Raw genomic sequence first — 27501 nt, forward strand, 5'->3', positions numbered from 1 at the left:
CAGCCAGATTGTTCCTTTAATTCCACAGATACAAACCTTGTGTCTATATGCACAAATACCTAAAAAATGAGAGTTATGCAGCTAAGCAAGGAGGCCTGTCCCCTCCGTGTTAACAGAAGACAAGCCTCTTATCAGAAGGCAGGTATATATACAATAGCCAACTTTTACGTTCATGATTAACATTGGGCCACATTCTTCCCTCTGCACAGAATCTTGTCACATATTACTTCCCTCTCAGAAAACACAAAACATCATAAAAAAGAATGCAAGTTACATTAATCAAATTGTTTAAAATTTTAATTGAGATCCATGTTTGTTTTGCAACAATTTCTCAAAGGCTGCGATGAAACACAAGAATCATTTTGAACGAGACTAAATAAAAGCACAAATCCCAGGAAATAATTCTGCATTTGGAGAGGACTGAATAGAAGATCCTGATTTTAACTAAGAACTACAGGATTACTGATAGCTTTAGGGAATGTCCTTGCAAAAATTCCTCCCTTCAGTTAAGGCTTTGAAAAGAAAGTTTTTCAGAAGTGTGCAGCACCTCTAACCTCAAGGCAATAATTGAGAATTAGAAGTCCTTAGCATGCTTGAACATAAAGCTAGACAATTATTTTCTAAAAAAAAAAAAATAAATCTAACTTTACAGTGAACAGCTATTATTCTTACTAAAAATGAGATTGATTCTTACCACTGGGAGCTGGCACTATAATCGCCAGTCACTCAGTTGTTCCTAATTTATTGGATGAAACAAATAATGCAACATTTCATGGTTGGTATTGTTTTATTGTCTAATATTGATTAAATTATTTACACTCCTACTTTTCAATCCACAGTTTAGCACTCATACGTATGGCTTTTACTTTTATGTTTAGCACATCTTTGTGTCAAGTGTCAGAATTTCATTTAAAAAAAACAGGAACCTGATACCATATAGACAAGTCTCCTATATTTATGTTTAAACATATTAATTTTCAAAAATGATGATTTATAAAAGAAAAATCTGCTGGTAGCTTTCTTCCAGCTCATGTTTACCACAGATTCTACTGCGCTTTTCCTATTTTAAAGTGTTCCTTTTAGAGTGTCCTGCTGCCTCCACATGGAATCTGTTTCCTCCCTTACCCACCCCTCTACTGAATTTAATGCAAAAAAAAAAAAAAAAATCAGTAGCTGACAATTTTAAGCAAAAATATGAAGCGCTGTAACATTACCTACATTGCTTTTTACTAAAGTAGGTTCTTGAACACTCTAGCAACTTTGTGGAAATTTAACCAGTCCGTGTTGAAAAGGCACAGGATTTTTGTGCTCAGAGACCTCCAGCAACAATGTTTTTTCCCCAGCCTGAAAGTTAGGGATGGCTGTTAGGATACAGGAAACAGTCTGATCCAAAAATTCACAGGTACCCAATTGTCACTTACAACAGAACCCACCAGATTTTACTGATTCTTCTCCCACAGACACCCTGCAAATCCATAACAAGAGATTGCTTCTATTGCAAGAGGAAAAGAGGTGAAGTTACTCTTACATACATATCCAGGGATGGTGTAACAATGATACAAGCTATTCATCATTAAAATCCTCACAAAGCTGTCCATGTCTGCGGTAGTTTCTGTTCCATGGTATTACATGAAAAGTTATTTTTCACATATGACAGAAGTTTAGTTGTACATGAAGAAAGCTAATTTTGGTCCACTTGTCCAGCTTCCTAAAGACAGCATATTGGAAAGCTGACCACTGACAGTTCAAAAACCAATGTAAAAGTTAACAAAAATAATTTGGTATTTCATTCCTAAACCTGCACAGTGTGGTTATTTGTCCTAGTCATCCATCTTTTCATTCTGTGTGCCCACTAACTGTTGAGTTTTTAAGTCTTCAGCTTGTTCATGATCTTCCTTATCTGCATCATCTACTTGATTAGGTTCCTTTTCTTCTGCTTCTCCTTGATCAACAGTTTCATATTCTACTTGTTCAAGGTCTGTTCCATCTATAAGTTCTGCCTGTACTTCTTCCATCTGTATTTGATTTACATGCTCAACATGTAACTGCTCCACATGAACTTCAGCACCTTGTTCAGTTTGAATGTGTTCAACTTCCAAGTAACTAATTTGCACCTGTTCTTGCAGTTCATCTATCTGTGTGCCTTTCCCCTGATTGTCCTGTATGAGATCCTGGTGCATCTGTTCCACAGTTACCTGTGCAGGATCCACTTGTACCTGAATTACTGGTAGGACGTGGACTTGCTCCACTTGTTCTATTATAGTCATTGATGTTACTGGTTCAGCTTCCACAGCTTCCACTGGAAGAACCTCTTCTGTCACTATTCGTTCTGAAATATTGTGCATTTCTTTGAGATGCCTTCTCAGCTCACTGCCTTGCATAAACCACAAATCACATAAGGTACAGTGGTTGGGTTTGTCACCGGTGTGTATTACCAAGTGATCTTTGAATTGATCCCAGCTGTTAAACACACTGTTACAAACCTGAAACAAAAGATACAGTTTGTTAAACAGTGCCAACAGAAATATGGCTAAGTACAGTGCCTATTTCAGATCATGGCTTCATATAGTGTAGCTTCTTGCTACTTGGATTAAAAAAACCATATATGTTAGAGGTAAAAGCTGAGAAGTCAGCTTCAGATGAACAGAAGACCTGGTATTTATTTATTTGTTTTTAAGAAACAGTGTGCTACTTTGAGTCGTGCATACATAGGATACCTACAAAATTTATGAATCAGTACAGCATTTGAAAGTTTTCTTATTTTAACCTTATGTGAAATTCACATACAGTAGCATGCCCCAATAAATATCTGGTGCTAGAATTTTGGGTGGAGAGCTATTTATGTAATAATATTGTACAATGAAAGTGCAATACAAACTGTCCCTTTACTGAAGTTCTGGATGTAGTACTACTAGCCAACTTTTCCTTATCAGCTTTCATTTGGCTCATGGCATCATGAGGTTTAACTGGCTAGACTGAACTCTCCCATTTTGCCATTTCAAAAAACCACTTGAATGATGTCAGCAGATAAAACTCTCTTAAAACTTCATCCCTTTAATTGTCTTCCAGCTAAAAGTACTGCCTCAACTGCAGACACAACATTTTCACAAAGCACATGAGCACACTTCCTTCTCTTCCTACTGAGGTAAGTAGCCTGAAAACAACACACAAGAGACTGCAGAAATGAATGAGGTGCCTGGTGTGACGGTCTGACAAATTATAGTCAATGTCTCAAACATTCGTTAAAGAACTTTGGTGGAGAAAACGGCCTCTGTAAAACTGCTGGAGTTTTGTGAGCAGGACAAACATGGCCAGAGGAGAGGGCCCCACAGAGGGTGGGACCGCACTTCTCCAAAGCCACAATTCCTTATCTTAAGTGACCAGAAGAAGGAGCACAGCATTTGCGCCTGGAGGAGGAGGCCCCACGGAGGATGGGACTGTGCTTCTATCTTAAGCGGTCATGCCAGCAGGAAAAGAGGCAACTCTGCAATGAACCCCCCCCAAAGCTCACCGACCGATTCCAGAGAACTCCGGGAACAGGAACTGCGCATGTCAAGACCATCAACTAACACACTATAAAAGAAGGGAGAATGAGTTCTCAGTGCGCACCCTCCGGAACTGGATCTCTACGCTGGCTGGACCAACACTGGACCCAGGACTGGTGAAACCCTTTTCTTCTATCTCTCTCTCTTCCTTCCTTTCTTTCTCTCTTTCTCTCTCTCCCTCTTTTCCTTCTCTCTTTTCCACAGTCCCTACACCTTATCCTTTTAAACATAAACCGTTGACCAAGTCTGAGACTAGGAGTGGATCCAGCCGCCCCTGGGCTCCTCTTTGAGAAGGAGTCCAGAAAGCAAGGGGGTCTGCTCTGAACCTCGTGATTCAATGGGAGGGCTCTCCTTCTGATACAGTTCCATGTTCCTTTTTCCATTTCTTTTTCTACACCTCCCTTCTCTTTTCAAACAGCAGCTTAATGACATGTTGCAAGGTTCATACTGATAAGTTCACTTGTACTTGGGCAAGCTTAGCTAGGTTGAATAAACGTGGATTGTTGTTTGAACTCCCCTGGTGTCGTTTCACCTTAATTCTGACAAAGGAAATCCACAAACCTGAGTCGCTCCAACTTCGGGACGCGACACCAGGGCAGAAGAGAGAGAAGAGTGCGATAGAGTCAGGCTTGGAGTAGAAAAACAGGCTCAGTAGTCTTTGTCCATGCAAGTGTTCTTGGCTGCAGAAAGCAGCAAAGAACACACATTTCAACACCCCTTCACTGCTGGCAAATAGTTTTGAAACAGGATGTTCCATCTCCTCTTAACTCTTAGCATCCACAGAAGGATGATGAGTATCTGACAGGGATTAACTCAAGAACAGGTCTGTGTAGTGGAGCTAAGTATCTCCACTTTGCTGTTGAAGTCTGTTAAAATAGGTTTGTGATTCTAGTGCTATGCTTTTTTTCCCCGGGGCTCACGCTTTAGAAAGAAGTTGCACATACACTTCTTAAAATACTAACCTTATAGATAAGCACTTGAAATTACTTAGTCAGGGTGTGCAAACAGGCATGGCACGGCAGTTCACGTGGCAATTCACACAGGGAGGCCGCAGCCCCTTCCCAGCTCGAGAAGGCTACTCAAGCGGTGGGCATCGTCCTCTCAGAAGGAGACCCAGCTACGGTGGCCACTTGGGTAAAAGCCATTGCTAGGAAAAATGTGGCAACCCAGACAGAGCTCCCAAGCAAACATGCAGCTGTCCAGGTCTCCGGCTGCGGGGAGTGCCTGGGCCTGTCAGTGGTACTGGAGGGCAGCAGGGACAACTCCTGTGTGAGGTGTGACCAGGTGGATGATCTGCTCAGCCTGGTGGTAGAGCTGAAGGAGGAAGTGGAAAGGTTGAGGAGTATCAGGGAGTGTGAGAGGGAGATAGATTTGTGGACCCACACCCTGCCATCCCTGAGGCAGAGGCAGCAGATGGAGGCTCCACAAGAAGCGGAGGTTCCCCTGCCCTCTTGCCACCAGGCAGGAGGGGACCTAAGAGATGGAGGGGAATGGGTACAGGTCCCTGCTCGGGGAGGCAGGCAAATCCCCTCCTGGTCTCCCTCACGTTCCCTCACCAGTTGCCCCTACACAACAGGTATGGGGCTCTGGAACTTGAAGGCCAGGCCAATGAAGATCAGGGTGTAGATGGAGGCCTATCCAGAGGGCTGCCTAGGTTGAGTCAGTCAGCTGCATGCATTCTGACAGCCTCTGTTAAGAGAAAAAGGAGGGTAATTCTCATAGGCGACTCCCTTCTGAGGGGGACAGAGGGCCCAATATGCAGACCTGGCCCATCCCACAGGGAAGTCTGCTGCCTCCCTGGGGGCCCGGTAGAAGACATTACCAGGGAACAACCTGGTCTGGTTCGGACCTCTGATTATTACCCGCTATTGGTTGTGCAGGTTGGCAGTGATGAGATCGCGGAGAGAAGTCCAAAAGCAATCAAAAGGGACTTTAGGGAACTGGCGTCATTAGTGAAAGGGTTGGGAGCACAGGTAGTGTTTTCCTCAATCCCTTCAGTGGCAGGGGAATATACTGAAAGGAACAGAAAAACACTCCTGATTAATACGTGGCTCAGAGGCTGGTGCCATTAGTGGAATTTTGGGTTTTTTGATCACGGGGAGGTTTACACAGCACCGGGCTTGCTGGCGACAGATGGGAGGGAGTCCAGCTATCTCAAAGGGGGAAAAGGATTCTCACTCATGAGTTGGCGGGGCTCATAGAGAGGGCTTTAAACTAGGTTTGAAGGGGGAAGGGGATAAAACTAGGCTCACCAGAGATGAGCCTGGGCGCAGCATGCCAATGTTGGGGGTGGAATCAATAGCCCAGCTCAAGTGCATCTATGCCAATGCATGGGCAATAAACAGGAGGAGCTGGAAGCCATTGTGCAGCAGAATAGATATGACTTAGTTGCCACCACTGAAACCTGGTGGGATGACTCCCATGACTGGAGTGCTGCAATGGATGGCTATAAGCTCTTCAGAAGGGACAGGCAAGGAAGGAGAGGTGGTGGGGTGGCTCTCTATGTTAGGGAGTGTTTTGACTATACAGAGCTACATGATGGTGATGACAAGGTTGAGTGTTTATGGCTAAGGATGAGAGGGAAGGCCAACAAGGCAGATATTGTGCTGGGAGTCTGTTATAGACCACCCAACCAGGTTGAAGAGACGGATGAATCATTCTACAAGCAGCTGGCAGTAGCATCAGAATCCTGTGCCCTTGTTCTCATGGGGGACTTCAACTTTATGGACGTCTGCTGGAAATACAACACAGCAGAGAGCAAACAATCTAGGAGGTTCCTGGAGTGTGTGGAAGATAACTTCCTGACACAGCTGGTAGGTGAGCCAACCAGGGGAGGAGCCTCACTAGACCTACTGTTTACAAACAGGGAAGGACTGGTTGGAGATATCGTGGTCAGAGGCTGTCTCAGGCTTAGCAACCATGAAATGATAGAATTCTCGATCCTTGGTGAGGTAAGGATGGGGGGTCAGCAAAACCACTACTATGGACTTCCAGAGGGCAAACTTTGGCCTGTTCAGGACACTGGCTGAGAGAGTCCCTTGGGAGACAGTCCTGAAGGGCAAAGGGGTCCAGGAAGGCTGGACATCCTTTAAGAAGGAAGTCTTAAAGGCCCAGGACCAGGCTATTCCCATGCGCCGCAAGATGAAAAGCCGAGGAAGATGGCTGGCCTGGCTGAACAAGGAGCTTTTGCTGGGACTCAGGAAAAAAAGGAGAGGTTACCATCTTTGGAAGAAAGGGCAGGCAACTCAGGAAGATCACAGGGATCTTGTTAGGTCATGCAGAGAGGAAATTAGAAAGGCAAAAGCTCAGCTAGATCTCAATCTGGCCACTGTCGTAAGACACAACAAAAAATGTTTTTACAACTATGTTAACAATAAAAAGTTAGCCAAGAAGAATATCTATCCTTTAATGGATACAGAGGGGAACATTGCCACCAGAGATGAGGAAAAGGCTGAGGTACTTAATGCCTTCTTTGCCTCAGTCTTTAATAGTGACAGCAGTTACCCTCAGGGTACTCCGCCCCCTGAGCTGGAAGGCAAGGATGAAGAGCAGAATAAACCCCCCATAATCCAGGAGGAAATAGTTAGTGACCTACTACGCCGTCTGGACACTCACAAATCTATGGGACCTGATGGGATCCATCCAAGAGTACTGAGAGAGCTGACAGAGGAGCTTGCCAAGCCACTCTCTGTCATTTATCAACAATCCTGGTCAACAGGGGAGGTCCCAGACAACCGGAGGCTTGCCAATATGATGCCCATTTACAAGAAGGGTCAGAGGCAGGATGCAGGGAACTACAGGCCTGTCGGGGTGGCTCCTGTGAGAAGCTGCTAGAAGTTTCCCTGGCTCTAAGCTGGACCTGCCTCTGGCCAAGGCTGAGGCCATCAGTGATGATGGTAGTGCCTCTGGGAGAATGTATTTAAGAAGGGGAACCTGCAGTGAGTAGTGGGATTGGAATGTGAGAGGAACACCAATGCAGATACCGAGGTCAGTGAGGAAGGAGGGGGAGGAGCAGTGGGGGAGGAGGGGATGCCCCTGCAGAGATGGCAGGCTGTCCCCCCCCAGGCCATGGTCGTGAGCTGGGGAGCGGAGGCCCCCACAGATGGCCGTGACTCCATGGGAAAGCTCACGCTGGAGCAGTCTGTGAGTGAAGATCAGCCTGCAGAAAGGACCCACGCCAGGGAAGTTCAGGAAGAACTGAAGCCCGCGGAAAGGATCTACGTTGGGGAAGTTTTGTGAGGAACTGCAGCCCGCAGAGAGGACTCACATTGGAGAAGTTCGTGAAGGACTGTCTCTTGTGGGAGGGACCCCATGCTGGAGCAGGGGAAGAGTGTGAGGAGTCCTCCCCCTGAGGAGGAAGGAGCGGCAGAGACAACGTGTGATGAACTGACCCTAACCCCCATTCCCCGTCCCCCTGCGCTGCTGGGGGGAGGAGGGAGAGAGAACCGGGAGTGGGGTTGAGGTGGGAAGGAGGGAGAGGTTGGGGAAGGTGTGCTAAGGTTCGGGTTTACTTCTCATTATCCTTGTTTTGATTTGATTTGTAGTGAATTAAATTGGTTTTGTTTCTTCCCCCAGTTGAGCCTGTCTTTTGCCCGTGACCATAAGTGGGGAGTGATCCCTCCCTGTTGTTATCTTGACCCACGAGCCTGCCTTTGTATTTTCTCCTCATCACACCGTGGCCAGGGCAGGGGGAGTTAGGGAGTGGCTGCGTGGTGCTTTGTCACCAGCTGGGCTGAAACCATGACAGAATAAGATCACCCTCTCTTTTGGAACAAATAAAGCCAAAATCCAGCAGTTTTCTTCACTACACAACCTAGTTTAACCTCAAACCACAGCCATTCTGTAAACTGAATAAGGTGAGACCCTTAAGGGGAGGAGGGAGAGAGAGTGCAAGCATGCAGGAGAAAGAGTGAGGAAGAGGGAGAAAGTGAAAGCGATTGAGCAAGGGTGTGAACAAGAGAGCAGGAGAGTGTGAAAGAGCATGCCAAGAGCATGGAAGGGTGTGTGTGGGGAAGGGGGAGAGGGAGAAAGGGGGGGGGAGAGGGAAACGGGGGGAAATGGAAAGGGGGAGGGGAGAGACAGAAAGGGGGAGAGCACACAAAAGTGTGTGAAAGTGCACACGTGAGAAAGAGAAAGAAAAAAAGAGAGCAAAAGTGAGAGGAAGAGGGAGAGAGAGGAATAGAAAGAGCATATGAGAGAGTGAAAGAGCGGAAGCTAGAGCAAAAGCAAGTGAGTGGGCGAGGGCAAGAAAGAGCAAGAGAAAGAAGTCTGTTATTTAAAATTGTCACAGCAGTGGGGCAGAAAAATGGCAAATAAAAATGCTACAACCAACCTCAGCTCATGTAGTCTCTAGCTTTTCAGAATTGGCTTTTAAAAGCTAAGTAAGACTTAATCTGAACAGCTTTTCAAATGTCAGTTACATATAGTGACCAAGTACCCTAGCCATCCATCTACAGCATTTATATTTGCTTAAAAGTCATTACAGATTGTCATCTTAAGTTGGAATGACTTTCCAGACAAAGTCAATATGCAAAAGCCTAGGTCAGTGCATTAAGAACCTTGAAAAGGAAGCAGAAAGATCAGTAAAATGCAGATGAACATTTACCTACCCATAAGAATCTCTCTAGTATTATAAGGCTCCATATCCGTAATTCCGTATTTTAAATGGAACTACTTAGATGTAAGAATTTATCTGCATGTTGTAGTTGAATGCGATCCTTGTATTTATTTTACTAAAAGTAGCTCTTGGAGACATAAGCCTACTCTTGTTGCCTTTCCTGCTCAGTACTCCCACACTCCTTCAGCATAGGAAGGAGCCTCAGACTCTGCTACTTCCATTACCCACCTGACATTCGTACAGCTTCTTTCTTCCCTTTTTAGCTCCAGCTCCAGACTGACAGGCTGTCAGGTGACATTTGAGCGTGCTATTCCTAGCAAAACGTTCATGGCAGTTTGGACATTCAAATGGTTTTTCACCTGTTAAGACAGATACAGGGATTTGTAAGTGTATAAAACCAGACAGTTTTCTGTCGTCTCTCTCTTCTTTCCCTCTCTCCCTTTTGTGTATGTTGATAATACACTGAAAAGACATGGTGAAGAAGAGAAAGACATTCCATATAAACTTTATTTATGTTAAATAAAAGGGCAAAAACCTAATGTGGAGTCATTACTCTCATTTAGGAAAAAACCCAATATAACAATTACCAATGCCATTTAAGGAACATTTAGGTTTTTATGGAAATTAGATTACTATCCTGACAAAATATCTTAAAGAAATAGCACCTATTTCTCTCTTTTCATCTGATAATATTTACAATTAAAGAATCAACATTAGTAAATATACAAAGTGGCACATTAAAGAAGGAAGTATTTAAATGATACAAAGTTTTGTTTTCAAGAACAGTAACAGCTTATGCTTGGGACGTGAAACTGAGCTCCAGAAAAAGAAGTTGGCACGGAATGACCACAAAATAACAATGCATCAGGATTAAAAGAAACAAACAAACAAAAAAACAAACAACACCCCTTCCTCCGCAAAACAGAGTGAAGAGAAAGCACAGAGGGACATAAATGGGCACAAGCAAGATAAAAATTCCTTTCAGTTTGGCCACTTCATTTCAAACCTGGTACCAAACACAGAAGCCAGCTAAGGACAACAGCAGGGGAGGCTGAAAACAGGTTGTTTTCTCTTTTTCATCCAAAGAAGTACGTTATTGTTACTGCCATCAAGTAGTAAAAAAGAACAACCAGTGTCTCTGTTTACTAATTTAATCATGCACAAACACAATGAAATTCAAGGAAATTAAAGTACAAAAAATTAGGAACAGTGTGTTTCTTCTGAAAGTCTGATAGTTAATCAGTGGAGGTACTGACACCAACTTCACTGCTAAAACAAACAGCTTAATGAACTCCAAAAGAGGCTGAGACATTTTAGTGAATAATATAAGAATCTATCCTAGCTAGTTTAAAAGTCTGCAATTTCAGGAATGCAATTGTTATTGCCTATTGAGATGGAAAGCCAATAAACCCATATTTTAAAAAATAAAGATATTCAGAAGTGCCTAATTACATTTCAAAAGAAATCCACAAGTAGCCTATAATTCTCACTTATACACCTAAAGGCTACAGAAAAATGTTAAGTGGTGGGAACATTCCCCTTAATAGTTACAAAATGCTATGTTTTTGGAGGCTATTGTACAGGTAATACAGAGGATGCTGAATTACCACCAGTCTTGCAGGTCAAAAACCATGGACTTTGCCCAAGCAACCAATGGATACTAGAAAGCAAAACTCACACCACAGACCTCCACCTGCCCTGTGATCTGGTCACATTTAAACAGTTACTTGGAGCAAGGCACCATTCAGGGAGAGATTTATTCTATTCTTACTCAAATTCTTCAGTAACCTCCAACATATTCTGCCAAAAGTGTCTGAAAGTGACAATTCAAAGATAATGGTGGCAATATCCAAAGGCCAAAAGACGTGGTGTGACTTCTTGTACAGTGCAAATCAATGCAGTGACCTGAGCTGCACCAGTCACAGCAGTAATGGAAAACACAGAGAGCATGCCAGCTGTTTTCTCTCCTCCTTCTCTGAGAAATATGCTGGCGAGCTGGGGGCTAACCTCCTCTGCTAAAGGTGACAACTTGCTTCTCCTCCCCGGCACATCATCCAACTATGAGTTTAGTCTCATCTAAGTGAGATTTTATGAAAAGGGAGGGTTTTGGCCTGATCTAATGATTATCTTTTTCTCCCTTTATGAGAATGGATGACATTTCACTTGCCAATTGTAAGTAACTCACAGGACAGAAATTCTGACCAGATGGTCCAATATTGTGCTGGTCCTTTCTAATCCAACAGTCACAGGAATGAGACTGCCCCAAATAAATATTTTTTAACCCAAAGAAATTCATAACTACTAACACAGTGACTTTTATTTGCCTAACATGTAAGAAATACCAGGTAATTCAACCATAACCATAAAGCTACCATATCATTATTTAGAGCGGGTTTAGAGAGAAATAGTAAACCTAGTTATTATTTTTTTTCCACAAACACACCAAAGGCAGGTGTTTATCAAATGAACTTATTGGGATCATTTATTCAAGGTACGTAAATAGAGTCCATTTATTGAACTAAGGCTTTTGAAAATGCTAAACGAGAAGTAATTAGATTCCACACGTTATACTTGCATCAATATATATTTAGAAAGTACTCTGCACCTCCTGTGATATATTAAGTTGCTTTGTCCCTCAAATCCTTCATCGCAACAGCAACCAACATATTGTGATATTTGGGCTACTCTGTTAATCTGCCACAAACTTTTCTCTGAAAAGACTTTTGTTAAGCAGCTTGTATTTGGATTGCTCATAATGGAGAAACACTCCCTGCTTTGTAGGGGATAAGGATTTGCCAAAGACTGTTTATAAACAGAACTTTTAAGGGGCTATTGGGAATAGACTAGACACAAGTGTCATATATCAATACTCAGCAGTCCCATACACAGATACAAAGAAATTTTAATTAAAAGGCTTTAACAATAAGAAGCTGCAAAAGAAATCGGTCTGCTACCCTCCATTAAATTCTTACTGATGACTCATGACTGACTTATTAAACAAAAACATCTGGAAGATCAGGACCACATATATTTTACATTCAGTTATCTGTATAATGCTCAGTATCTGTTCAGATAGCAGACTTTTCAGTGAGATGAAGAAGCAGCATCTTAACCTCCCATATTATAAGGAAGAAAGGAGCACAAGTCATTTTGTACTCAGAAGATGCTATCCAGATTTCAGAGACAGATTTCACAGTAAAAAAAGTGTACTATAGTCACTAGAAATGTTTTGCTGTGTTCATTAACAAAGAAAAATCAAATCGTAGATGAGATGTCAAGAGCAAGGGTGAAACTCTCCAAACAAGATGGTACAAGAGAGAATTGTTAGGTGGTATTTCATGCCTAATGCATTAACAGGCATTTGCTCAGAAGTTCTGTTAGATAAGTAAACACTCTAAACCGTATTCCACTGAGAAGCTCACAGTTCAGATCATATTTCAACAGAAACATTTACTAGTAGAATTGTGAAAATAAAAGTAGCTCCTCAGTTTGGTACTTTTGAAGAAGGAAACACGCCTTAAGAAATTATTTTGAAAAAATGTTTAAGATTTAATAGACTTGAAAGAGAAGCTTCATTAGTGCTTTCTGGTTTTAGGTGCCTATTTTTAACCACCTCAATCCCTCAAAAGTTTACATCAATGGAAAACAAACCAAATGAACAAACAAGAAGACAAACCAGCATTTTAGTTGTAACTAGAAACCAAGTATTTCTAGCACTCAAGACTCATGTGTTCTCTTCAGCATATTCTCTATTTCCCCAAAACATGCAAAACCACAAAATGCTAGAGCCAAAGCCACAAGGACAGGACTATAGCAGTACTCTTACCTGTGTGCTTCCGGAGGTGCTCTTTAAAATGTCCAAAGTGGTCAAACTGCTTATCACAGTACTGGCATATATGTATTTTTTTGCCAGGTCTTTGCTTCTTGCTGGCACCACCTTCGTCAAGGTGGTAACAGGTGAGGTGCTGTTTCAAAGCACTCTCTCGTAGGTACCTTTTATTGCATATGTCACACTTGTAACTCTCAGTAGAGTGTGTTTTCATGTGTTCCTTAAAATGGTAAAACAATTTAAATGAACGGTTACATTTCTCACAGTGGAATAGATTGTTCACGTGTGACAGCTGAAGTTCCACAATTTCAATACCTTCTACCTGTTTGCACGAGGGATCAGTAGCACTATCACCTTCTTCTTGGATCTGGCATTTTCTCTCTCCCTGACGATATTTACTGGTGATATCTGCCAAAAGAGCCAAAGCAGATTCATCTGATGTACCCGTTGTCTGTATGTACTTTATGGATTGCTCTGCAGAAGCTACTTCTTCCAGTGTTTCGATGCTGTCATCTTCCACTTCAATCGTCCCTTCAGCAATCTCAACCTCAATTTCAACAGGATCTGATTCTGCAGATGGCAGTGTTTCTGTGATAACATTAGAGGTTTCAGCTATCTTCCTCTTTTTTGGTTTATTTTTACCTTGTGCTTGATTTGATTCTAACAGTGATGAATTTTCTTTATTCCTGTAAAGCATTTGCATAAACATGGTTAAGATCCATAAGCACTGACATAACACTTTGCGCCTAATACTGAGCTTCTGTATCCAACACTCTCCAGCTGTTTCTCAAAGAAGCTGAATGATGATGACATAACCTGTGTGCATGTCAGAAGCTAATTTGTCCTTAACCTACACTCCTTAGAGCTGTAAAATAGCATGGTTAAAGCTACAGAGCCTTTGACATAAGGCTACTAAAGTGTTTTAAATAGCTCTGCTTGAATGATACAAAGCACCTATCAAGAAGAAAGGCCAGTTAACCTAATGACATAGGTTTATCTAAGAAACTTGTGAAATTCTCTACTTGGAAAGAAAACTTCCCCGAAGGAAAGAGTTCTTTGGCCTGCCTACTCAGAAATAAGAGTCAAGTCCTTCCTACGCTATTCACCTCTTAAGCTCTGGAGTGTATGCAATTGCCTGCAGTGCTTACAGCTTGTTAAGAGAACACTACAGCTGTGACTTCACAAAATTATTATTATAACATCTTGTACTTCAGGAAAGCACACAGCTAACAGCTGAGGTGAAAACAAAAGCCACTGGCATGTGGAAAGAGTATTCTAGTTTAATTTTCTGGGCTTAAACACAACCCCCAGCTCTGTTCCTGTTTGCCTTGCATCATACACACACAACCCCCTTCCTCCAAGATGTCAGGGATAGCATCCCATCTCAAACACTGACAGAGCCAAGTGGATCAATGCTTTCAAGTCACACCCTCAAGATCATCCTCAGCACTTACGTGCTGGAGGTTTTACTACTGGTTATCAGTTTTGAAAATGAGTGACTATCTTCTCCTGAAATCAGACTGACATGAGTAAGCTGTCCTTTTACCTTCCTTTGCAGCCTGATGACTCCTTTCACGTAATCTCCCTATCACTTTCACATTTTCTAGTAATAGGAGAGAGAAGGCTTTTCCCAGTATCTGTAAGTCATACATCAGAGATATGTGGCTAATGATCTAATGCAGAATAGAGCTTATTAAACTGCACCTTACTCTATTCAGACACAGGAAGACAGAGCAGTTAAACTTACAGTTTCATCTACCCTGGATTTCTTATGTCTAGAAGGTGACAGTTACTTTTGCACATTACTGCAAGGACCTCCAGGATCACGTACCAAAAGAATAATCCACTCAGCAAAGAGGAGACTACTGTCCTTGACCACATTGTGTTAAACTTTGAATAGGGATACACACATACAACACAACTGCACTTCAAGGAGTAACAGGCGGGTGTTTTCTTTCTAGTCTAGATTATGCAATGTGCAACTCTTTGAGGCATTATACAAATAGTTAGTTTTATAATCATCTCTACTTCAGCTGAAGTTTCTGAAGCTTAACCCCTTCAGTCAAGGCTCTGACTGAGGCTCTGTATTGCAATTCCTCGCTCTCTTACTGTGGAGGAGGAAGCAGAGACTGACAGTGGTACTCAAATTTGTCTTCCTAACCAAAAAAACCCCCAAACCAAACTAACCTCCTCAAAAACTTTTCAAAATCTACAAACAATGGAAATAACTCTGAATAGACTGGCTTGCATGTGTGCTTATTAAGAAAAACATCTGTTTCTTTGTAACATAAGAATTACAGTGTTTACTTGTGAAGCATAACTAACAAACTGCATAACATTATACAATAGTGGGAAATAACTGCAGGCTGGACAGTTTAGCTTGATGGATGGATCTGAATCCTGGTTCAACAGCTCTACTGGTGTACACTGACTCAAAGTGATACTGATTAGAACATACTTTTTTACTTTCTTTTAAATTCCTCAAGCAGACAGCTAAGGTCTGCTTTTTCTCCTGAATAAAGAAAAAAAAGTTATTTTGCTGGTATCATACTTAATCTTAACAAGGTCAAAAAAAGGGTGTTTGTGGAGGTTGTAGGACTAGAAACTCACATCCCATATCTTTCCTATTAAAAAAAAATTACATTCAGCTCTACTGCCAATCCACAGAATAAGTACAGAATAAGTTAATTGGAAAATAAATGCTGATGTTGAAAACCAAGTTTGCAGTGTATCATGTCACAGAGAGTTTTTTTAAGCGAAATGTTAGTGGGCTACTAGAGGAACTTGGGCCAACACCACTCTCCTTGGCTAATGTGTCTATGGGGAGATAAAAAGGAAGCAACGGTCTTTCCTCAGCCTGAATGCAAAGACCTTTCAGCAGGTCTAGAACAGAAAGCAAGAATAACCATAATGCTGGGAGCATTTATTACCCCTCCCTGTGCTTCATGCTGGCAGAACAGTGTAGCCTGCAGAAGGAATGAGAACGTGACAGCACTTTATGAAGGGGAAGGAAGGGGAAGAAAAACAGCATGATGGGACTAGCACCTGCTTTTCTCACGTTGGAGTTTGGCAACAGATAAAAGGTACGGGATAAAAGGTGCCACAGCAACATTTGATTAAGTATTGATCCCGTATAAAACTGATTATAACAGTTACATTCATTCAAGAAGTTTAAGAGGTTAATTTTGCAGCAAGAAGTTTTAAGATCACTGTTTATTCTCTTATAAACAGCAGAAAGCTGCATGAAATCAAACCACCAGCACAAGCTTGTTAATGTGGTCTAATTACCTGAGGAACTTTGTCACTGTACACCCAGCTGTCAATCAGGTGTGGGCAGTCAAATAGCACAGAGACCTGGTATTAGTTACCACAGTCACAAACCTACAATGTCTGCAACATTTACCAGCTGTGTCACTTGTCATCAAGTTCCAGCCCAAAGAATGTGACATTCATTTTTCAGCCCATATAATTCTGACCCTATCTTACAGTAGAAGCATATATAGTCCCACACAAGTTTAGGACGTTTCAAGATAAGGAACAGCACTGCAAAATACTGGCAGCCAGCTCTCATAAAAGGATTCTTCTGACTGTACATTTCAGTGTTGGGAAGAAAAAGAGGCTTATGTGCTTACCTGATTTCAAGTGCTTTGATCGCTTCTAACATCTGTAGATACTCAGCTGCTTTCCAAACATCATTTGCTTCTTCCTCACCTTGGACCATTAGTTTTGCTGTATAGGTGAACTCAATTAGGTGACGAAATGCCATGTTACTTACACCTGTATACAGGCAAGAAAAACAACAGTTTCTTTTAGCAATTACTCAGTCTCATGCACCTGATGAATCTTGCATAGTTGCCTGCTCACCATTTTGCTCACAGTACTGCAGCTGCCAGTTTCATGAAGATGACACTCTTAAAAGGCTCATGTTGGAACAAAAAGTCTACTACAGAAACATGTGAATCTGGAGTAACTACAGAGTTATGCAGCAACAAAGATAAAAGGAAGGATAAGATGGACAAAAAGCTGTTTGAATAATAAAAAGTATAGATTTAAACACAAAAATACAACCTCTCTCAAGAGACCTCTGAGCATCTGTTTGGTTAGTTTAGGTCAGCTGTCCTGGTTATGTCCCCTCCCAAGATCTTGCCCTGCCCCAGCCTGCCATTGAGAGAGACAGCCTTGATGCTGTGCCAGCACTGCTCAGCAGTAGCCAAAACACTGGTGTGTTATCAACACCTTTCTAGCTACTGATGCAGAGCACAGTGCTACAAGGGCTGCTATGGGTAGAATTAACTCCATCTCAGCCAGACCCAATACACCAGCAGGAGCAGGGAGGTGGTTGTTCCCCTGTACTCGGCACTGGTGAGGCCGCACCTCGAGTACTGTGTTCAGTTTTGGGCCCCTCACTACAGGAAAGACATGGAGGTGCTGGAGCATGTCCAGAGAAGGGCAACCAAGCTGGTGAGGGGCCTGGAGCACAAGTCTTGTGAGAAGCAGCTGAGGGAGCTGGGGCTGTTTAGTCTGGAGAAAAGGAGGCTGAGGGGAGACCTTATCGCTCTCTACAACTACCTGAAAGGAGGTTGTAGTGAGGTGGGTGCTGGTTTCTTCTGTCAGGTGGCTGGAGATAGGACGAAAGGAAATGGCCTCAAGCTGCGGCAGGGGAAGTTTAGGTTGGATATTAGAAAAAATTTCTTTACTGAGAGGGTTGTCAGGCATTGGACCAGGCTGCCCAGGGAAGTGGTGGTGTCACCATCCCTGGAGGTGTCCAAAAAACATGTAGACGAGGCACTTCAGGAAATGGTTTAGTGGGCATGGTGGTGTTGGGTTACGGTTGGACTCGATGATCTTAAAGGTCTTTTCCAACCTAAATGATCCTATGATTCTAAGTATTGCTCCATGTCTATCTTGTTCTTGCATCCCAGCCAAGGTATCTGCCATCACTGGCAGCCTTTCTCATCTGACCAGAATGGCTGTTGTCAAGGAAAAGACTGTATGTCACACTGCTAGTCCTAAAACCATACCAGGTCTGCCTGACCTACACTAGCCATGCATTGGGGGGAAGAAAAAAAAAAAAGAAGAAAAAAAAAAAAAAGGGAAAAAAACCACCCACAGAACCTTACACTTTCCCTTCCAAAAGATTTAATTCAAGACTGTTCTTTTTAATTTTTCTTCAGAGGAAGTTTGTTTTCCAGTGGTGGTAGCTGCCTCAGAACAACTCGAGAGCTGAGATCTAGAAAGCTAATTGATATGACCAAGCATGTATGTAAGTCTGTACCAAGGACACTACATTAATTTCCAGCTTGGGCACACAACTCTGAAGGTTTTTATTTGCACAACTCAGATTACCTTCAATCTCCACCAAGGGCTCCTGAGTGAAATCTTGGAAAAATTTGTAGAAGAACTGGCTACAGGCAGCAAGAACAGCCTTATGAGCTTTGAAATGGTGACCTACAGAAAGACAAAAATTTTGGATTAGGATAACCTTCCTCACTCATAGTGCAGAATAAGTGCAGAAGCAGAAAAGAGACTGCCCAGTCTACAAATCTATTCCAGCAGCATATAGTCACTTAGTATGTCTATCCCTTGTAACATGGGATACTACTGCAGCTAGCCTGTCCCATCTTAGGCAGACCCTTGCTGACATCACTGACCTTGCTGAAGCTCTGCAACTCAATCAGCTGGAGGACTCACTCACTCCAGTGTTTCTCTTCTCAGATATTTAAGTTATGGGAAATTCCTATACAAACTTTTTTCCTGTATGTCTTGGGCTCAGCTCTCAGGTTTTATCCAGGTTCTCCTTGTTTTTTGTTGCTCTTACAGACTTATGTGTTTTATCACCACTTCTGCCAGCATAAACACCACTGCAGAACAGAAGTGGTTCTACTCTGTTCTTCCTGTTTTCCAGACTGCGTATCCCCCATCACTGTCTTGCCTTCTCCATGGTGCAGGCATGAATGTTCATAAGGGTCCATAGGACAGAGATAAGCAACATGAATTAGAACTACGCAGCTGCATACAAAACCAGCTTTGAGCTCAGCACATGGATTTGGGAATACCAGAGGAGGAACAAACATTCAGGATAAGTTTTGTGCAAGTGCTGTCAGTTAAACTATGGCAATTCCTGAAGAGTAATCTTTTCTTCATTGCTTACTTTTTTCTAATTGGGGCTCTGCAGGACCGTTTTCCTTCAAGTGAGTTCTTGCTATCCTTTTAAAGATCAGGTGTCACTCCTTTAGCTAAGTCTGCCCTACTATCTTCCTTGAAGTCCTCATCTGTTCTAAGGTGTGTTTGGGATAAGAAGCAATCTTAGGTGACCTATCAGACTCCACCTTTTCTAAGGACATAATAAGCACCTACATCTCCATCATCCTTTTAAACTAATACTTATGTCCTTAGAACACATATAAAAAGAAAAGTGAGTGCTTCTACCCTATTTTAACTACATATTAAAATAGCAGGCAGATACCAGAGAAGAAAGAAGTCAATCTTATTTCAAGGTGATTTTGCTGGTTTTTTTTAAAACACAATATTTGTACAAGTTCTCTGAATGCAAACAGTCAGCTCAAGTTAGGGAAAAATATTTTAACAATGTTTTGGAAATCCTTAGACAACACGTTAAATACAGCACAGCAGTTTCAAAGTGGGCTTCTATCTGAAAATATTTAGCGCCTTGTTTGGAAAAGCAGAAGCAACATTATTAATCACTGCTGGAGACTCTGTTCTCCCGAAGATTTTAAATGAAACTCTGCAAGCAACTCGCATGCTGGTACAGAAACAAGAATTTGTTAGTAGCCTAGTTTGACAGTTGACCTGTGACAAACGCAAGAGCTTCCCAGCACAGCTGTCAGAATTCTCTGTATACCAACTGGTTCTCAGGCCTGTACATACCATCGACAATCAGAGTGATATCCGTAAACTGGTCCTGCTCACGTTGTTCATTCAGTCTATCCAAAATAACTTTATAGTGTTCAGGGAATTCCTGGATACATTCCACCGTTTCTTCAGCTTCCATGGTGAGAGGACTAGTCTGCAAAAGATGTGGTAGGAGAGTACGAATACTGTGCCACTCAGTAAATACTATGCACAGTCAGGTTAGTATACAAACATGAACTAACTAGCACTTTTCAGGGACTACAAAACCAATAGAAACACTAAACTGTCTTGGTAACAGCTTTACCTGATTTTAGCCGACAGGTAGGAAACGGTAGGGTTAATGATGTGGAATATTGCCTTACGTATACACGTGAAAAAACAGTAGGTAAGTATATTTCTTTATTCTACAGATTCAGCAGGGACACACCTCCCTCAAAGCAAATACTGCTGGGATGTAACGTCCCCACAGCTAACTATTCAACAACACCTCAGCAGCATGATGTCAGAATTTTTATACAGTTACTTATCACAATTCCACCAATCCACTTGGTGGATGAACAGTTCTTAAAATTTTTGTATTTAAGCCAAATTTTGCACCTAGCGAACACAAGATGTTTAATTCCTTTAAATAAGAACATAATAAAGCTGCACTTTTCAGCTTCTGAGTACATAGGAGCTGCCAGGGATTTAATGTGCTGTCACACCCAAGAGCATCTTATTCACCAGGCTGCTTACACTTCTCTGCCTGCAAGGTGAAATATTCTTTGCCAACCTTTTGAAAGAGACACACAGGCTTGTAATCTGATGGCCCTTCCTCCCTTACTTATACAACAAACATAGCTGGGGGTGGGAGTTGCGGGGGTTCTCAAACCTGAAGAGGTTTAGCAGAACTCTGTGTCTGTGGACAAGAGGCAAATGTCAGCCTGCTGCTTATGCAAAAGAACCTCGGGAGAGAGTCCACGTGCTTCAATGGAAGCATTTCGCAAATTAACTCCAGGCAAAATGACTTCAGATCTGTGCAGCAGCACTCATCTTCAACTCCCACATTCACATGGCTCACACTGAGAATGCCGCAGAAAAAGCAAAGACATTTCAAAGTCACATTAGCACAGAAACATTGTTTCTTTTCACAGTCTATCTCACTTTGAAGAACATGCGGTTTCTGGCTAGGCTTGAATGAGTCTTAAAGGAATTTGAGACATACCCTTCACTATACTGTTATACTTAGTATGGACAAAAGAAAGAAAGTCAGGAGAGCAGCTAGTATCAAACCAAACACTGAATAGAGAGATGGGAATTTCTGGCGTGGCAAAGAAGCAGTTTTCTTCAGAGTGCTAGAGGAAACCAGAGAGCAGGTGCTCCCTGACTCCTGGCGCAGATTCTTTTTGCATGCGATTGGAATTGGAAAGTCCCGAGAGCAAAACTGCTCTTACACGTACTAACCACATCTAAGCCAATTCCACCACACTTGCTAACTACCCTGTGCGGCTGTGTAAATTCCACCTCACTTACAACAAACACACATAAGGTTATATGGGGTATGACAGAAGTAGATAGGAGAATTACCCAGTTATGATAAAGGTGAAGTTACTTTCTTATGACTAACAGACATCAAGTAAAGGAAATCACGGAATTCCTATTTTCGCCACAAAACACAGTCTTTCCGGCATATCAGAAAAACTGGCCCATGCCCATAGAGAAGTCATTTTGCTGTGAGCACAAAAAAAGAAGAGCAGAAGCAACTGCTTATGGGAGTCTAGCTCTACCTGCTATCACTGCTTCGCCAGGCAGACACTGAAATACCTATCAGGGTCTTAATGGCGACAGAGGAGACCAGCCTGTGAGGGCAAGGTGAAGTGGAAGGGAGCGGACGTTGCTGCTGCTGCTTTCACTTCACCTCATCTGTAACGATGGGTTGTCCTGGTTTCAACTGGGATAGAGTCAATTTTCTTCTTAGTAGCTAGTATAGCGTTGTGTTTTGGATTTAGTATGAGAACAACGTTGATAACACACTGACGCTTTCAGTTGTTGCCAAGCAGCGATTATCCTAAGTTAAGGATTTTTCAGTTTCCTGTCCTCTGCCAGCAAGCAGGTGCACAAGAAATTAGGAGGGGACACACATGGGACCCCAAGTGACCAAAGAGATGCCCCATACCATATGATGTCATGCTCAGTATATAAAGCTGGGGGAAGAAGAAGGAAGGGGGGACGTTCTGAGCGATGGCGTTTGTCTTCCCAAGTAACTGTTATGCGTGATGGAGCCCTGCTTTCCTGGAGATGGCTGAACACTTGCCTGCCAATGTGAAGTGGTGAATGAATTCCTTGTTTTGCTCTGCTTGTGTGCGCGGCTTTTGCTTTACCTATTAAACTGTCTTTATCTCAACCCACAAGTTTTCTCACTTTCACCCTTTTGATTCTCTCCCCCATCCCACTGGGGTGAGGGGAGTGAGCAAGCGGCTGTGTGGTGCTTGGTTGCTGGCTGGGGTTAAACCACGACATGGATCTAAGACAGATGACCAGCAGCTCCTGCCTGCCTTTTGTCATCTGGTATTCCACATAAAGTCTCCTGTGGGAAATTGTCAGCCATTTACTTCACCATTTAATTCTTCTTGCCCATTTCTGACACATCATAAAAGGACAGATGACTTGCAGTTAAAAGCATAATTCCTTAAAAGTTAAAAAAAACCGTTGACCTCCAACTCTCATGACTTCCACCTACCCAAATGCAATTTACTTCCAAGTTGAATGTTTGTAGGGCTACCTTACCAAAAAAACCCTCAAAATAATAGAGTAAGTTCTCCCCTACCAAGTCTAAGAAATCTTAAATTCCATCTGAGAAAACTTTAAAAATACGAATAAGAAAACATACAATTTAGGATAGCTAGTTTATCGTCAGGAATTAACACAGAAATAGTAAGAAGTGTGAATTCATTGCGTATCTAAATGCAGTCGCAGCAATCACTGAGTATTCTTATTTAAAAAACCTCAGTGATACTGCAGAAAAAAGCCCAGCAGAACTGCATATATTTGGTAAGAGCATGACTACTTTGGAGGAAGAAGTGAAAGGTACAGTCGAGAAACCCAAGAAGCCAAGGAAGGCAGGTGGAAGCGATCCAAGTTGCCACTTATGAGTAGGCTTATAGACGAGCGACGGAACCCGGACTACGTCCGTTGTTTTCCCTCGGTTTTCTTGGAAGAGGCAGTCAGCAGCTGACTTGGTAACACTGGCTGCATCTCACGCGACACGCACACTACTTGTGGGTCGGTTTTATCTAGATCTACTCAGCGAAGCCATCTTATTGTCACTCTCTGTTCTCCTAGACTGCAACAGGAATTCCTTGTGTTTTACGCACTGGGCGCCTCTTTCCTTTGCCCGCACGGATCGCGCACGACCGCGGGCGGGGCCGAGCGGTGTCACGGCAGCCCAGGTGACCCGGGGGAGCAGGCTGAGCGCTGGCCAAACCACCGCCATCCCGCCGCAGCCACCTCCGGAGCGGGGGAACCTGAGGGGTGTTCGGCGGGCGGGCACACACAGCCGAGCGCCGCTTCCGCGCCTTCCTGCGGATTCTCGCCCCCAAAGCGGCAACCGCGGAGTCAGGGCGCGAGCCAGCCCCTCGCTCCCCGCCGCCACCGGCGAGGCGAGGCGAGGCCAGGCCCCGCTCCCTCCGGGCCCGCGGCCCAGCCCCGGGCCGGGGGCCGCAGCGCCGAGGGGCGGGAGAGGCTTCGCGCCGCGGCCGCTAGGCGGCGCCGCCGCCACCCGGCCCCGCTCCCGCCCGCGGCTCCCCCGGAGCCGGCCGCGGCCTCCCCGCCTCCCCGCCCCCCCCCCCCTCGGCCGCAGCCCCATTGGCGAGGGCTGATGGCAGTCAGCGCGATGCCCCCGCCAATCGTAAGGCGGCGGCAGAGCCCGCCCCCCCCCGGGCGGAGGAGCCAATGAGCGCCCGCCGAGTCCCAGGAGCGGGAGAAGGCGGAAGGCCTAGCGACCGCCGACTGCCCGCCGGGCACGGGCGCGCCGAGAGCCGTGCGGACGGCCGCCGGCGGGCACGAGCCTCCGGCGGGGGCGCCTCCGGGGAGGCGGCCGGGCCTGCGCCGGCCCGAGCCGTGCGCTTGGCAGCGCCGCCGCTTCGTTAGTCCGCGTTACGTCATCAAAGCGCGCATTAAATCGATCCCTTTTCAATTCCCGGCCGGGTCGCGCCCCGGCGGCGCGGCGCCCCGCGGGGTGGGGAGGCGGTTCCGCTAGGTACTCACCGCGAGGAGCCCCTCGCCCCGCCGCGCCCGCTCCGCCGTTACCGCTTCCTGCTCCCCAGCACGCTGGAAAGCGGGGCGGGCGCCGGCCAATCGCGACTCGCATTCCCGGCCTGCACCGCGGGGAGGAAGTGAGGCAGGGTCACCTTTCACACGACAGGGCGCGCAGGCGGCGGGGCGGGGCGCGGCCCGGCGGCGCGGTGCCTTCTGGGAGTTGTAGTTCTCTGCGCCTGTGCCGGCGCCGCGGCTGAGCGGCCCTCGGGGGTGGGCGGGCGGCCTACCCCCGGGCCGGCGAGGAACTCGGCGGTGCCCGGGCGGGGACGGGGCTGCCGCGGGAAGCGGCGGCTCTGGGGGCCAGTCCGGTGCCGCCCCGGGCCGGACCGGTGCCCGGCAGGAGGGCTGGGCGGGGGGAGCGGCCGTCACGGCCGGCTGGCGCCCGCCGGGGGACGGCCCGGGCTGCTCCGGCGCCGGGAGGGGCGCGGGCGGTTTCTGCGGAGGAGGGGAAGGTGCGGTTAGGTCCAGCGGGTAGACGAGATTAAACGCCGCCGTTGTTTGCTAGACCCGGGGCCGGCGCGTTCCCCGGTTTCAGGCGCGACGCACCGAGCCCGTGGAAGCGAGCGACGTAACCGAGGGCCGGCGGGGTTCGCCCGGCCCTGCTGCGAGGTGCGGCCGCGCGAGCGCCCGGGAGCGCTCCGGCGGCTGGAGGGCAACGCCCGGATCTCCTCAGCGGCAGCCCCGCTGTTCGGCGTGCCAGGGACCACCTTCCCTAACGCCGTCTGCCGGAACGTGCTGGAAGCCGGCGGATGGCAGAGCCCGCGCGCGGGCACCCCCGGCCTTCGCAGGCACGAGGCGAGGCTCTCTTCGGGATTCCCTTCGGCTCCCCTCACTGAGCTGGCCCCCTCCGTTACGCAGCCACGCATCCCTGCAGGGCACGCGCGCCACGTTGTTTTCCTTTTATCGTTTAAATTGAGGGGTACTCGAAATGGGCGTCGCGAAGCGGTGTCGAAAGCTGCACTGAAATACTGCCGTTCCCTTCCGCGATGCCCAGCTCTAGTGCCAGGTCCCCACAGCTGAAGAAGAAAACAGCCAAGCTGCACCTAGTGGCTGCAGCAGAGCTGCGGGGTTGTTTGGCTGAGGCACCTTAGGAGAATATAACAAGTGAGCGGCACTGGCTGCAGCTGGCACTGCTGCCATCCTGCCTGAGCGCTGGCAGTGCGAAATGCAGGTTTCTTTTCTAGGCCAGAGTCTTCAGGGGCATCCCTCGTCAGCCAGGCTTCCTGTGTTGTCACCAGATGGAAATGTATTCATCCACATAAACCAATACAATAACTTGTCAAAACAGACACAATGATCATCCTTTCAACAGCCTCTCTGTCCATCATGGCAACAGAACAGGTGATGCATGCGATGGCTATATGTTGTTATGAGCTTGCCTGTGTAATTCCTGTTAAGGAACTTGTTTATGAACTTCTCTGGCACTTTTCCCTGGGGCCAGATCTACGTGACTGCTTTTGCTGTGTCATCCTCCACTAACAGGGTAAATGCGTATGAAGTTCATGGAGCCGTTCAGCATAGAAATCCTACAACATCAAACAAAACATAAATAACAGACATTCCGTCAAGTTCAAATTAATTTTTATGTACTCTCTAACACATAAACTCCCAAGACTCTGCACAGTGTTTTATAGTACAGTAATACAAGAAAGTTTTATCAATAGTGATGGTTTGTAATGTAATATAAAAAAGTTTGAAGTCAAACCTATGTCCCTTTTATTTCCTCATGTTACTGCTTAATGGCCTTGCTAATGTAACAATACTGTTGTTCTTGTTAGTAGGTCTGTTCAGACAGTTGTTTTCAGCCTAGGAGTTGTCTGCCACACCCATTCTTGTCTTCTGGTACACAGCAGTACATTAAGAATGTTGATGCCTCCTGCCTTTAAAAAATACAAAGGTTCTCTTTAAACCATTATAGATCTAATTTTTGGTTGAAGAACTGTATCTCCAATAGTTTGTAATTCAAATTGAAATATTGCTGAAGTTACCGCTGTGGGACCAAAATACAACACAAGAATTAAAAATTTCCATTCCAGCACCTTCTGCCTATCCAGAGGAGGTTGGTGGTTTGCTTATTTTTCATTAAGGTATGGGTTTTTTCTGACCGCTTGCTTTTTTTTCCATGGCATTTTCCAGAGTGTTTCTTGCTTTGCTTTTTTCCTATGGCTTCACCCTTCTAATTGTACTGTCCAGTTAGATGGGAGCTTTTAAATGAATGGTTTATAATTTGTCCTAATGGCTTTTCAAGTATAAAATTAGGCTGATGGAGCTATATAACTTTTCAGGTTCTCCTTTTGCTCTCTTAGAGATGAGTGTGGTGTTTCCCAGCACTACCTCTAGGATTTCGGAGAGTTATGTTACAAAACAATAAAATTTAGTTGTAAGTCTCAAAATAATCTGCTTTATGGTGCATTTTATTTACACAAGGAAAAAAATGTTCAGCAAACATCCAAATGATCTTTATCCGTATCTCTAGTTCAACCCATATTAGCCATTTGTATGGCTAAAAATTCCCTGTGTTTTTTTCCTTTTCCAGAATCACCACAGTGACACTCTGGAGAAATCTGCATTAAGATAACCTGATAAGCCTTCTGGACGCAACATTCAGCTGAGTTTGGGAAAAATATCAGAGTGTAGATGTGCTCTTCCAGCTCTGGGCTTCTCACAGCAGTGTTGAGGAAGGCAGAGAACAGCCAGCTAGACTGTTGGCAGCCTGTCCCAGGGAGGGCTGTGAAATAGCAAATGGACAAAAATGAATACTAAACTGATCATAGAAAAGTGTGAATCATACATTTCCCTTCTTTAATAAAGAAAACCCCTCCTGTCTGAAGAAATGAAGGAATTAAACTGCAGATGTGAAACCAAGAATTCAGAAGGCGTGCTTATGTGCAGGATTGAGTAGATAACTGTCTTCCAAAAGCAGTTGATTCAGGTTATAAATGAAGGCCAAAAGGGACCATTAGCTTCTCTAGTGCAAGGCTATCCACCTAGCAGCCTGTGACCTACACCCAGCTTCCTGGAGAGTTCTGTCTGGCTCCCCAAACAGTTCTGAAAGCTGGTTAGTGCAGTCATTACACACCCAGATCTCCCACCACCTTGTCCCACACCAGGACCAAATGATTCACCCAAGGCGGTGCAGAATTCAGATTGCTACAACATGGCCTTTTCTAGTCTCTTCCATTAAAACAAGTCTTAAGAAATCAACTGCTCATTCCTGTAGTGATACCAATCGTTTGCAAGAAATCTTCTCTGTATCAGACGACTCAGCACGTCTCCATTGCACAATGACTTGTTCTGTGCATGAAAGGCCGTTACTCTCATGCCTAGAGCAAGCCAGATGT

At 44.7% G+C, this 27501-nt stretch overlaps 1 protein-coding gene and 1 long non-coding RNA gene across 7 annotated transcripts; one reads left to right on the forward strand and one right to left on the reverse strand.

The window, feature by feature from the left end:
- Positions 1 to 279: 279 nt before the first annotated feature.
- On the reverse strand, positions 280 to 24245 carry ZNF131 (zinc finger protein 131). Of its 6 annotated transcripts, none has more exons than XM_052777900.1 (8): positions 23152 to 23521; positions 20736 to 20931; positions 19880 to 20018; positions 18338 to 18439; positions 16624 to 16768; positions 12989 to 13677; positions 9391 to 9521; positions 280 to 2483 (listed from the first exon to the last, which is right to left on the reverse strand). In XM_052777900.1, the coding sequence occupies exons 1-8, from the start codon at positions 23334 to 23336 to the stop codon at positions 1821 to 1823; spliced, it is 2250 nt and encodes a 749-aa protein (XP_052633860.1). In that variant the 5' UTR covers positions 23337 to 23521; the 3' UTR covers positions 280 to 1820. The 6 variants fall into 6 exon arrangements, with proteins under 6 accessions (XP_052633860.1, XP_052633855.1, XP_052633856.1 ...); XM_052777895.1 differs by lacking the exon at positions 23152 to 23521 and having other exon boundaries at positions 12989 to 13211; positions 13314 to 13677; positions 20736 to 20937; XM_052777896.1 differs by lacking the exons at positions 20736 to 20931; positions 23152 to 23521 and adding an exon at positions 24110 to 24245.
- An 877-nt stretch (positions 24246 to 25122) lies between these two features.
- LOC128137717 (uncharacterized) lies at positions 25123 to 26195 on the forward strand. The gene is made up of 2 exons (XR_008233807.1): positions 25123 to 25264; positions 25352 to 26195. It is a non-coding gene; the product is annotated as an uncharacterized LOC128137717 (long non-coding RNA).
- The last annotated feature ends 1306 nt before the right edge of the window (positions 26196 to 27501 follow it).

This window comes from Harpia harpyja, chromosome Z (genome assembly GCF_026419915.1).
Source record: "Harpia harpyja isolate bHarHar1 chromosome Z, bHarHar1 primary haplotype, whole genome shotgun sequence".
NCBI lineage: Eukaryota > Metazoa > Chordata > Aves > Accipitriformes > Accipitridae > Harpia > Harpia harpyja.

Bases quoted from the DNA above. Each gene is read 5' to 3' on its own strand.
- ZNF131 (XM_052777900.1), bottom strand. From the start codon at position 23,336: ATGGCGGTGGTTTGGCCAGCGCTCAGCCTGCTCCCCCGGGTCACCTGG. The intron at 13,678-16,623 runs GTAAGCACATAA...AATGCTTTACAG, and splicing joins ATCAAAGCACTTGAAATCAG to GAATAAAGAAAATTCATCAC. The intron at 9,522-12,988 runs GTAAGAGTACTG...CTGTCTTAACAG, and splicing joins GCACCTCCGGAAGCACACAG to GTGAAAAACCATTTGAATGT.